Source organism: Ictidomys tridecemlineatus, chromosome 3, assembly GCF_052094955.1.
Source record: "Ictidomys tridecemlineatus isolate mIctTri1 chromosome 3, mIctTri1.hap1, whole genome shotgun sequence".
Lineage (NCBI taxonomy): Eukaryota > Metazoa > Chordata > Mammalia > Rodentia > Sciuridae > Ictidomys > Ictidomys tridecemlineatus.
Window position 1 is genome coordinate 130,367,086 of NC_135479.1, and position 13,273 is coordinate 130,380,358.

The window sequence follows — 13,273 nt, forward strand, 5'->3', positions numbered from 1 at the left end:
CAACAAACAAGAAGACTTGTGAAAAGGACAGACGCAGATGCCAGCTTGAAGGAAGGCTCCCTGCCCAAACCTAAGGCAGTTGAGCACCGAAAAGAATTATAACATTTGATTATGTATGATGCACGGGACAAAAAAAAAACAACACTTTATAATAACAATTAAAATGAAGGTAAAGAAGAGAAACTCCTCCTCAGAGAGAAGGTGCCATTGGATGGCAGAAGGAATGACATATTTAGATCACTAAATGACACATGCAAGGACCTCCAGTCAATGCCAAAATCATGGTGTAAGTTGGTTGGGGAGGGCGGGGGCTGCAGCTCAGTGTCAGAGCACTTCCCAAGCATGTTTGAGGTACTGGGATTGATCCTTAGCACCACATAAATATAAACAAATAAGCCAGGTGCAGTGGGGCACACCTGTAATCCCAGCAGCTTGGAGGTTGAGGCAGGAGGATCGCAAGTTCAAAGCCAGCCTCAGCAATGGTGAGGCACTAAGCAATTCAGTGAGACCCTGTCTCTAAATAAAATACAAAATAAGGCTGGGGATGTGGCTCAGTTGTTGAGTGTCTCTGAGTTCAATCCCTGATACTGAAAAAAAAAATTAAATAAGCAACTAAAATTAAGGCATTCCGTCTATTTTACAACTACAAATTTTTTTTTGTTTTTTTCTTTTCTTTTCTTTCTTTTTTTTTTTTTTTTTTTGGTGGCACTGGGGATTGAACAGGGCCTTGTGCATGTGAGGCAAGCACTCTACCAACTGAGCTATATCCCCAGCCCCATAAAAGAAACTTTTTTAAAAAGTTGGTTAGGGAACAGGATATCCAATGTCAAAGTATCACCAACCACATAAATTACTTTTTAAAAACAAAATATCACCATAATTTTAAAAAGAAGAAACAAAAGGGAAGAGATAGATCTGCCTACAACGGGGCAACCTGGCAGTAACCACCTCAGCAGCGCAGTAGTGGAGCACCTGACATCCTGTGTCTTTTCTCGTGACACTGACAAGGTCACCTATGAAGCAACCTGACAAAATTTTAATCAAAATCTAATCATGAGGAGACAATCAGGCAAATTTGTAATATGGGCATTCTATAGATACTTAACAGGGACTCTTCAAAAAATTCAATGTCTTTGGGCTGGGGATGTGGCTCAAGCGGTAGTGCGCTTGCCTGGCATTCACGGGGCGCTGGGTTTGATCCTCAGCACCACATAAAAATAAAATAAAGATGTTGTGTCCACCGAAAACTAAAAAATAAATATTAAAAAATTCTTTCTCTCTCTTTCTCTCTCTCTCTAAAAAAGAAAATTCAATGCCATAAACAAAAAGTAACATTGTTTCAGAATGACTAAAGGAGACTAAAATAAACATATGTGACTCTGGATGGCACCCAGGATTAAAAAAAACAAAAGTCAGTCAGTCATAACAGTCATTTTGTGTGCTTTTGTGTCCTTCAATTTATTCAGTTTTCTTGCTTCTATATAACTCTAAGGATAATCACAATACTTTGAGGCTGACATTATTATTATCGCCATACTGAAAATGAGGAAACTGCCAGGGGTGATGGCACACACCCATAAACCCAGCTACTCGGGAGGCTGAGGCGGAAGGATCACAAGTTCGAGGCCAGCCTGCGCAACTTAGCAACAGTGTGTCTGAAAATAAAAAGGCCTGGGATATAGCTCAGTGATAAAGTACCCCTGTGTTTCAATTCCTAGTTATGGAAAGAAAAAGGAAGAAAGAAAAAGGGAGAGAGAGGAAATTCAAAGACAGATTTAAGTAATTTCCCAAATTACATAACTAGAAAATGGGAAGAGCTATGATGGAAACACAAAGTCCAACTCAAGAGCCTGCCACAAGGACGCTACATTGTCCACTACTTTGCTTATATGTTCTTAACCCTGGAAAGTAGGGTTTTTACTCCTGTTTTATAGAAAGGAACATTGAAGCTGAGAGAAGTTAAGAAGACTGTCCAGGGTCACAATGCTGAGAGGTAGAAGGACCATGATTAAGACAGGTGTGTCTGACATCAAAGCTCTTGTTCTTTCTAGGAAAACTCTGCCTTCCACAGTGTATGTATAAACCATATGTTCATTTTCAAAAAAGCTCATTTATGAGACATATGTCAAAGGCATTCCTAGGTTTATCTGAAATCAATATTACTTAATTTCTCTAGAAATACTCTTTCCTATAATCAATGAGATGCTATAACACGAAAGAACAAACTTAAATGAAACGAAGGTTTTGTAATGTAATAAATTACCACAGAAAGGCCCTCAAAAGCCATCTGATTCAAGTCTCAGTTCAACAGGCCTGCAAGTGACAATTCAAATGTCTGTATGCAATCTAATCCCAAAAAAGGTTTGCACCTAAAAGTTAGGAATTATTTGAGGATATGACATGACAGAAGCTTCATGCTATACAATATATTGTTGCCTATTTTTTTTAAAAAGTATCATTGTACATTATCAAACTTGTGGGTGTGCAGATTGAACCCAGAGACACTTTACCACTGAGCTATACCAAATCTTATTTATTTATTTATAAATAAATAAATAACTGGGGATTGAACTCAGGGGCACTCAACCCCTGAGCCACATCCCCAGCCCTATTTTTTTTTTGTCTTTTATTGAGAGACAGGGTCTCACTGAGTTGCTTAGTGCCTCCCAATTGCTGAAGCTGCCTTTGAATCCACAATCCTCCTGCCTCTGCCTCCTAAACTGCTAGGATTACAGGCATGCGCCCCCATACCCAGCTTTTATTTTTTAATTTTGAAACAGGGTCTTGCAAAGTTGCTGAGTCTGGCCTGGAACTTGCTATCCTCCTGCTTCAGCCTCCCAAATTGCTGGAATTACAGGTGAGTGCCACCATGCCTGGCCTCAAGTGTTTTTTAATAGCTCAGTTTTATGGAGTTCACAAACATCCATGTTGCAGATAATTGCCCTTCTCTTAAAATCAAAAGCCATTCTTACTTAATTACTTAATTTCTGCTTGTTCCAAAGATAATTTAAAACAGCTGAATTCCTCCTCAAAGTACCTTCAGCAGAATCAAGAAACCAGCAGCCCTGGTGCCAGCTGGTCTGTCACATTCTGATGCGCAGCCACTACAGGCCACCAAAGGTGCTACATGTGACCTTATGTGAGTTTCCTGATCAAAAAAAGGGCAGTAAGAGTGTTTGCCCCACAAGTTTGTTGCAAGGTTGAATAAACTAACACATACAAAACAATCCCTACTGTGCCCTTCTGTACTTATTATTGCTGAGGTCAGTGCAGTCATGACTGAAGCCCCACTCAGATGGAAAGACGCCATCAGTTTTCCCTACCTATCAGCTTTCCCTACTTGGAAGAGCCTTGAAGAAACTCATCCAGAACCCTATTCTTCTCTTAAAAAATGTCTTCTCATCCTTGAATCACTAGACATGGTTAGAATCTTCATGCTCAGGAAAAAAGCATAGCTAGAGTTTTCTAGCTAATCAGCTTCCCACTCTTTTTTGGGGGGGGGGTCTGGGTTTCACTGTCAACCTTCTTGAATACTTTCTCTCTAGCTAGTGTCATAGAAATGATTAAGAAGTTCTCTAGAAAAACCAACTACCTTTCCCCTACGGAAGTCAGAGCTTGACCCTGTTGAGTTTCCATAGAGTTGTATAAAAGCAGGAAAAACAGAATAACATGAGAAATATCGTGCTAATTTACTAACAGAAAGAAGCATATTTGTTTTCCCTAAAGACCAGACATTTGAATTCTCTAACAGCTCCTGTCTCCGTGTAGGGAGAGCTAATAAATAGGAATTATAGCCGCCACGGTCTGCAGGGACAGCCTCACCCCAAGCCCACCCAGGCTAGGCAGCATACCACCTTCTTTCAACAGTCCCCCCAAAGCACCTGCTTTTCCCGTCCCCATTCCTTCCACATTTCTAGGCTGCCCATCCACCTTCTGCTGTGACAGTCTTTCTTTAGATATGCTAATGCCATCTATTAGACAACATCAAGTCCCACTCTTCCTGCTTTCAACCTGAAAGAAACCGACATCTTTTAAGATGTCTTCTGCAGAAAGTTGAGCTCATCTTTTATGTGATTTTTACTAAGCCAACTCTGAGTTCTGCTGGTGGCACCTACGTCATATCTTGTACACCCACTCAACCCCACCTGTCACCTTCTAATCACTCTTTCTTAACCCTTCACTTGAGCTGTACGGTTCAACATCCAGTGACCTTTTTAAAGTTCTCATTTTCTGGATTTCACTGCTACAATGCATACCACCTGCCCATTTCTTAAACTTTCGCCATCACTGGCTTTAATGAAGTTGAGCTCTCTGGGTTCTGCTCTACTCATTAATTTCACATTGCTCTGTAGCACCAATGGTGGTTCCAAGTCCAGGTCCTAGAATCAGTCATAACACGGATTCAAATCTAGGCTCCAGTCCTTACTAGCTCTATGCCCAAGGGAAAGTCCCTTAACACCTCTCTCTAGGCTTTTTTCTCAGCTCTAAAATGGATACAATGACATAACTGACTAGAAAGTACTCCGTATATTAAGTTTATTCCAGCACAAAGTAATCATTGAATAAATATTTAAAATCATCTATGTGTCCTAATCAAGGATACTCCTGGCACTCTACCTCCTTTTGACCTTGAAGTATTACTGCCACAAATAGCTTGGATTCAAACTTCAATTACATATATTCCTAAAGTCAAGGCTCAATCTTTCATCTTCCTCTTCAATAAAGAAAATTACTACTATTACATTCCAAGAATGTCTAAGAACTTGCTGAAAATGGGGTTCATCTTAGTATTCTTTCTTCATATATTCATGTCCCTTGGCTTCTGAAATACTATTCATATATTTCTTCTATAGCCATCTCTTCCAAGTCTCCTCTGGAAGTTATCCTCCTGGGTCCAGACTTTAAACACTGGTGTTTAAAGAAAAGCCTAAGGGTTTTCTTCACTTCTCGTGCTACCTTCTCCCCCTTGGCAATCTCACACTTCATGGCTATAACTGCCAACTATAATAAGTAAATGACCTCCATGGTATCTCTAGCCCAGACCCCGCCCCCCCCCCCAGTTTCCGATTCTTTATCTAATGGCTTACTGACATCACCATGAGATGACAAAAGCAGCTTAAACACAATAAATCCAAACACAAATTCATGATCTTCCTCCCAATCCTGCTTCTCCATCCATTTAAGCTGCAAAAGGCAGAATTCCAAAAGTCCAGAAGTTATTTTTAATAAGTTGCCTCTTATTCTTCAAATCTATTGAGCTACAGATTTCACCTCAGATTTCTCTCAAATCCACCCACTTATCTCTATCTCCACCAATCTATTTCTTTTTCCTTTTAAATAATCTGTCCCCACAAAAATCTACCTCATAATACCTGCATATGGTTTTTCCCCCATCTTTCCACTCTAACCAAGTCATATCTTTTCCTTTCTCAAGACTCCTCTTAGAAACCTTCACTTATGGCCAGGAATGGTGGCACATGCCTATAATCCCAGTGGCTCAGGAGGCTGAGATAGGAGGATTGAAGGTTCAAAGCCAGCCTCAGCAGCTTAATGAGGTCCTAAGCAACTCAGTGAGACCCTGTCTCTAAATGAAATACAAAAAGGGCTGGGGATGTGACTCAGTGATTGAGTGCCCCTGAGTTCAATTCCCCAGTACCAAAAACAAAAACAACAACAACAAAAAAAAACCCTTCACTTATTAATTCAGTCTAATATCATTCCTTACTAAGAAAGTTTAAGTAACAGATTCAGAGTCACGGTTTATTCAACACCATAATCTATCTTTAACACCAATAGGAGATGCTACAGTTTTGCTCCTAGACATCAAAAGTCAGTCATCACCCAAATATACTAATTATGTAATAGTGCACCAAGCACTGCATCTATGAATATGAATATATATATAAGCTTTCCACATCTTTTATAAACATGTTCATTTTTTTCAGCCTTTTCTATTAAATAAGGTTATAAGTTTTACAATTTTAACATCAGTTATATATTGCTAAACTTCCTTTATTTACTCTGAATCCACCATTTTCAAGGAAAATATAGCATGCAACTTTTCCTAGACTCTGCTTAAAGGGCAGAATCCAGATGTATTCATATTTGTATTATTTTCATAATAATGTCTCATAAAGAGAAGATGCTCATGACATATGCATGCTTAGAACTAAAGTGTTTCATGAATGAGGGAGAGAAAGAGAAAGAAAGAGATATGAGAGAGAGAGAGGGAGGGAGGGAGGGAGGGAGGGAGGGAGAGGGAGAGAGAGAGAGAGAGAGAGAGAGAGAGAGAGAGAGAGAGAGAGAGAATGAGAATATGAACGAACTTCTTAAGTATGTTGACTTATTTCTCAGCTCCTTGTGAATGGATCACTGAACTGCTGCCCAGGCAGGAAGCATGAGAATCAGAGCCTGGCCGAAGACTAGAAAAGAGCAAACGAATGTAGGTCTAAATTTAAAATCAGAGAGAATTGTCACAACAGTGCAGTATACCTGACATCAATCCTTTTCAAAATTCAGATCATTTATTCAAAATCAGCTACTAACTATTTAGAAAAGAAAGTGGTGACGATTTGTGGAACCAATCTGAGTTATACCATATTAGTGTGTGTGTGTGTGTGTGTGTGTGTATGTGTGTGTGTTTTAGAGAGAGACAGTTCGTAAGATAGATCATAGATCAGAAAGAAGCAGTAAAAATCCTGTGTTGGTAGGATTGCAACAAGGTCATCTGACCAACTCTTGTTACAGCCACGTGGATGTGAGAAATAAAAGATGGATAAAAGTATGCTTAGGTGACTAGGTAATTGTGTGAACAACTTTAAGTAGTCATTAATGAATTGCTATTGAGTTTCAGGACTCTATAAATTTTTCCTAATTTTCCTATTTTATTAATAATTAGAATGAAGGTATATAAAGTTAATATACACTGTTGGCATCTAAGATAGGCATAACATGAACCTAGGAGGAATAACTAATATGTAGTATTAAAAAGCTGGAACGAAAAAAACATAGTAAGAAAAATAGGCTAATCCTCTTAAAATAAGGAAAAAGATCTAAGGTTATCTATACTTGAGTCTAAAAATATACCTATAATTTTGAAAAGGATACTGCCACAACTGGCTTAATTGCCCCCATAATATTTTTTTTGAAGGGCCCATTCAATGGCTCTAGTTGATAGCAAGCTTAGTTCAATGTGACAGCAGCAAGCTCAGTATGACAAGATATGGATATCAGAAGAGCTAATGTGATTCTATAGCTGCAGCAACAGAAGTATCTCAAAGATGGGAATGTAGCAGTCTTGCTCCACTCTGGTCTGATCAGACCACAACTGGGATACTACCTGCCTTTCTGGGGTCACAACCTTTACAGGATCATGTTCATTGGCACAGGTTCAGAACAGAACCAGGATGCTTAGGAGCCTGGATACTCTTCCATAAAAGGGCAAAAGGCAGTGTAAATTTATAAAACAATGAATGGCTTCAGAGGAAAATGGTGGCTATCTTCATTCAGTCACTCAATGAACATGAAGTTCAAACCTATTACAGAAAACACCAGGAAAATCTATTTCATTATGAGAATGGCCAGGGATAAAAAGATAAGAATCACTGTCTAAAAAAAAAAATCCCCATGCATATTCAGATACATATATGTAAACAGCTCAAACAGCCAATTCTTCTGAAAAAGAATTTGTTCTATATGATCTCATAAGGCACAAATAGGACCCAAGGAAAGAAGTTAGAAAGTAAAGATTTCAGCTCCTTATAAGGAAGAATATTTTAAGAGTCAAGGCTCATGAAGGAAGAAGGTAGCTGATTAGAGTGTAAGGTTTCCAACAGTAATGGTGCACTTAGAAGGGATGCTGTAAACAGGCACTGACTTGGACCAATTTAAACCTTCCTCATAGTCCACACTATGCCTCCGCAGGAAAAATGCCTCACCAGACTCCTACTTGTGTACTTTAGCACCCAGGTTTCCCGTGATTGCTACTTCCAACTATGTAACCTGTCCCCATTGCTTTCTCTAAGCACAATAAGAATAATGTGACATAAGAAGAAACTGATCCATCAGCAGATGGAAGACAAAAACAGTACTGCTCCATGTGTTTTGAATTTGTAAAGAAAATGCAAGGATTTTCTATCCCTTTATTCACAAATTCGACTAAAAATATCCAATCGTGTTCAGTTAAGGTAAAAAGGGATTTGTTATATACGGCATCTTTGGTGAGTCACTTTCTTCTAACCAACAAGGAAAAAATAATATTAAGTTCACTTGAAAAATTGTGTCCTAAATAAGCACACGAAAACCTTCTAATATTATGTGGAAACTAACTTTAGAATGTATTTCTAAAAAGAAATGATTCATCATATAGAGAAGGCCAAATACTATGAACTAATCAAATTGTTGAATTCTGATTAAATGGCTATTTAAGTTTAATCTACTTAAAAAATCAAAGGCAGCATAAAGACAGAGAAAGGTCCCGGACCATGTAGTTTTAGCTTTCATACATTAAATTAAGATCCTTCAAGCGTATCTACAAGTCAGTTTATTTTCTAATTCTTAAACACACTCATAACTTGGATCTAAATGCTGCAACTAGGTATCTAAAGAGTGTGCCCTCCAAAACGGTTCCTTTAAACTTCCTGGAAGCAATTCCTCACATTTCAGCGCTTTCTCAGTTGGAATATGATCAATGGGACAAGTTCAATTTCCAAGACTTTTTTAAACAGCAGTCGGGAAGCCAAGTGAGAAAGAAAGTGAGGCGCTTCTTGCACCACCGACCCCCCAACGGAGGCTTCCCCTCCGCTGGCCATCAACTCCGCTGACGCTCTACCACTTCTCAATACACGGCCTGGACATTTCTGGTACCAAAGAAAAAGCTTGCCCGGACGAGGGCATCCCCTTTCCGTGCCAGTGACCAGAGCTAACCTCCCCCCGGGAATTCCTCTCGTTGCCAAGGCAGCGCAAGCCCGGGCGTTGCGCTTCAGGGCAGTTCTAGCGACCCGGAGCTCAGCGCGGCCCCAGCCTGCGGCGCGGCAGCCCCAGGAGAGCACGTAGCCCCCGGCTGCACGGCGCTAGCCGCGACCCGCACGGCCCCGCGGGTGCCCCCAGGACCGCGATGGTAGCGGACACGCGGCTCCACTTACAGTGACACCATCCTAGGTGACAGCACCAGTGCAGCTTGAAGCACTTGCCATGGCTGTGAGTGGCACAGATCGAGAGCCCGTCGCACGGCTGGAAGTCGGGTCTGCGGGCGGCGCAGCTCCGCGCCAGGGCCTGCGCCTCGTCCACTTTCTCGCTCTTCCAACCCCGTTCGGGCGCCGGCGCGGCGGCCGCACTCATTTCCTCTTCCTCTGCACGGAGCCGAGGCCGGGAGCCCGGAAAGTGGCGTCTGGGCGGACAGAACGCTGAGCCGGCTGCAGACGCGGGAGGACGCGGCGACCACGGCGGCTGGTGCGCGGCGGTCCCAGGCTCGAGGAGGAGCCGCCCCGGGCTGCTGCTGCGACGGGGCTGGGCCTGCCACCTCTCTCCGCGCCGCGCCCCCACGCGCACGCGCACAAGCACACGCGCGCTCTCGCCGCCACGGCTTCCGCCACGCGCCCTGGATGAGCCCGGCCTCCTCACACACGCCTGGACCTGGAGCGCGGGCGTTGGCGTCGCCTCCCTCCAAGGCGAGTTCTTGCAGCTCACTCCCTTGTTCCTCCGACAGAATCCAACAGAGGACCGTTAGGACAAACGCGCCTTGGTCGCCTTGTCTGGCCAGGCAAACCAGCTCTCAAGCACGCTTCCCTCACACACTTCCTCCGAGCAGAGTCGCCTGGAGAATGGCAGACACGTGCACACGCTCCACCGAGGACTGTGCACACAGCTTACGCGCCCGCCCGACCCTCTTGATAGGAGGCTCTGGACGCGTCTCTGAGCGAGGTGTTCTCCCCCCTCCCCCCCCCTCTCTCTCTCTCTCTCTCACTCTCTCTCTCTCACACACACACACACACACACACACACACACACACACACACACACACACACACACTATAGCCTCTTTGCAGGCGCTTCTCACATTTCTCTCATTAACCCTTCTCATGCGACCAGAGAGAGTCCTAGGGGACACATATGCCCCTACGCACGCTCAATCCTGGGCCTGCCTTCTACTCCCAGGTCCAGCTCAGGATAGTGGCCAGCACCACCACTTCTTCCCTCCGACACCCAACTTTTCCAGTCTGCACCCACCTGACTTAATGGGAAAGCAAGCAACTGACTGCAGTCTGTTTGTGTGTGTATGTGTGTCCCTTATGCACTGTTTGATGAAGCGTGCGTGCACAGATGTGTGTTAATGTAGCGTGGGTGATATCTGAGTGGAGTGTGTATGGGCATGCAGGTGGGTATTATATACTGTGTATATGGCTGTGTGTATGTGTGTGTGACAGTGTGGTGCATGCGACTGGAAGGGCAAGTATGTGCATGGTGTATAAGGATGGAGTTGGCATGGGTTGGTACTCAATTAGTGCTCATGTCTGCCTTTCTTTTAGTGTTGTTGCCTACCCTGGCCAGTGGATATGACTGGCCTTGCTGGTGGCTGCCTGCCACTCCCCCACACACTGGGCTTGCATTTTTCCCTCCTGGCCACAAGTTGCTCCAAGTAGATTTTCCATGCCAGGCCCTGCTGCTGAGAATGGACCCCAGGCTGCATTCAGTGAAGAGAGAACAAAGCATTTGCTTTTAGGGAGCATTGTTGGGGATTGGTGTTTCCCTGCAATGGGACCAGAACCCAGCCTGGAATGCAGAAAGGGATGGGACACCCTTATTTGCCAAACGATTTTCAGAGTGCTGGAAAAGTGCCTATAATAACTGATGTTTCAGGGAAAAGAGAGCCTTTCAACACAAATGCTATGCTGGAACATGTTTATGCCTAAGCCCTTGTTCTCCACTACTTTCCTTTCCTGCTTTGCACTGAAAATGAGACTCATCCTGGTTTACAGAGAGCCAAATTCACCCTCAAGCCCTGAAAAGCCGTGATGCCATAGCAATCTTTCATCATTTTCCCTTTTATTTAACCTTGGCTTGAGAAGGAAAATGTAATTTGCATATATCTGATTCTAGTGAAATCTTTATTAGGGAATGGAGAGAAACTCACTTTGGTGGCAAAGGTATTTTCAAGAAATGTCTGAATCTAAATCACAAATGATGATTCCCCATTGACCTAACACTGAAACAAATGTAAACAAGAGGCTTCATTTTTCAACCTTCCTCCCTAGGTGCCCACCCCACTCAGTACATAGCCAACTTATAAAATCCACTCCTTCCTGCTGTTAAATTCATATTCTAGTCCACCTCAGAATAACATGAGAAAAGGAAAAGAAAATCAAAGGAATGCACACCATTTATTACCACACCAAGCCAACCAAGAATTTTTTTAAGGAAGGGGTATTTCCATCTGTTATACCCTGTATTTCTCTTCCAACCTATAAATTCCCTCTAATACTGTCTATAACATATTAAACTTAATAATAGAATCCCTTCAGTAATACTTCCACAGGCTTCTACTCTAAAATGAACCATGTTATAAGATTCCACTAAATATGAAACATACCATCTTTGGCTAGTGAAAAATGAGCATGAGAAAGAATATAAAATAATGCTTTAGCCAAGAGGTACCGTAAATACCCGAACATTCTTCTTACATTAGTCACATGACCAGAAACTGAGACATCTGTGTATTTTCTAATTCATGACACTTGCTCCACTCCCTTGCCCTAAATATGTTATTTTAATGTTTACCAAGTAGAAAGAGGTAAGTGCAGTGACCTCTCAAAAATATACAAACAGCTTTTAGTATGTGTTTTTGGAATATCAGTTTTTAGAGTTCTATTATGGAAAATTCCAACCTACACAAAAGTCAAGAGATAAGTAAAATGAACTCCTGTACCCATCACCTGATTTCAATAAATTATTAAATCATCTAAAAAAATCTTATTTCATCTATAACTTCACCCACTCCTGACCTTCACCCTGCCACTAGATTAGTTTGAAGAAAATCCCAGACAACATATAATCTCATCCATAAATATTTCAGTCCAAATATGTATCTCTAAAGGAACTTTTAAAAATGATAACACACAATACCAGTATCACATAAAAGCATACAATTTGATCATAAAGATAAACTTGTCCCACAATTGTTAATCACATCTCTAATTCTCCTTTAAGAATGCCACTCTCTCTGCCTGGAATTTTCCTCTTCCCCCTTCTTCTTCCCTCTTCAAATTCAAATTCAGTTACATTTCCTCAAAGAAGCTTTCTCTGGCAAACCCAGACTAAATTATATACACTCTTCCTTCATATCACTTATCCCAACTTTAAACTATATGAAGGAATTATGGAACTAATGTCTTTTTCCATTTCCCTCTCTCCATACATACTGTAAACTACTTCTTCTTCCTCCTCCTCCTCCTCCTCCTCCTCCTCCTCCTCCTCCTCCTCCTCCTCCTCTTCTTCTTCTTCTTCTTCTTCTTCTTCTTTTTACAACTAGGATTTTAATCTTTAACTCTCTGTAAGCTCCTTAAGGGCACAAATATGACCTCTGTCTTGTTCACTATCTTGTTTCCACTTGTGTTAGTTTTCTGATATTATAACAAAACAGCTGAGAAAAGCATTTTAAGAGGAGAAGAGATTTATTTTGGTCACAGTTTCAGAGATTTCAGTCCATTGTATCTTGGCTTCATTGTTTCTGGGTATGTGATATGGCAGAATGTTATGGTGGAGAGGGTATGGGCTAGGAAATATGGCCCCAGGAACCATTTCCTCCAGTTAGTCCCCACTTCTTAAAGTTTACACCATCTCCCAATACCACCACCAGAGGACCAAACCTTTAATACATGAGCGACTGGGGACATTCTAGATCCTAACTATGAAACCACTTAGCACAGAGAACAAATAAACATTGAAATAGGGAAAATAAATCCATGTCAGACTCCATAACATTAGGAAAATTTCAGCTTTGGTAAATTGTTTGCATACATATGAGTAATAGTTATTATATAGTTACTTTTCTTATAGCCCCATCCTCAGACACCCCCCTTCCACACCAATTCTGAGCTTAGCTATGCATATTAGCTTATCTATTGCTGTGTAGCAAATGACCCCCAAATTGAAACAACACACTTCTTCTTTGGGTGAGGACCCCAGGGATGCCTAGCCAAGTCGTCTGCTTCAACATCTCTCACAAGGCTACAGTGAAGGTGTGGGTCAGAGCTGCATTCTCATCTCAAGGCTCAAC

General features: G+C 41.9%; 1 protein-coding gene across 1 annotated transcript in view; it reads right to left on the reverse strand.

Annotated features, from left to right (window-relative positions):
* C3H3orf70 (chromosome 3 C3orf70 homolog) overlaps nt 1-9,479 on the reverse strand; it is a 75,725-nt gene extending 66,246 nt beyond the window's left edge. Inside the window, exon 1 of the mRNA XM_005331026.3 lies at nt 9,144-9,479. Within this exon, the coding sequence (XP_005331083.2) occupies nt 9,144-9,339 (196 nt within the window). The 5' untranslated portion in view covers nt 9,340-9,479. The remainder of the gene's footprint in view (nt 1-9,143) is intronic.
* Nucleotides 9,480-13,273: the final 3,794 nt, after the last annotated feature.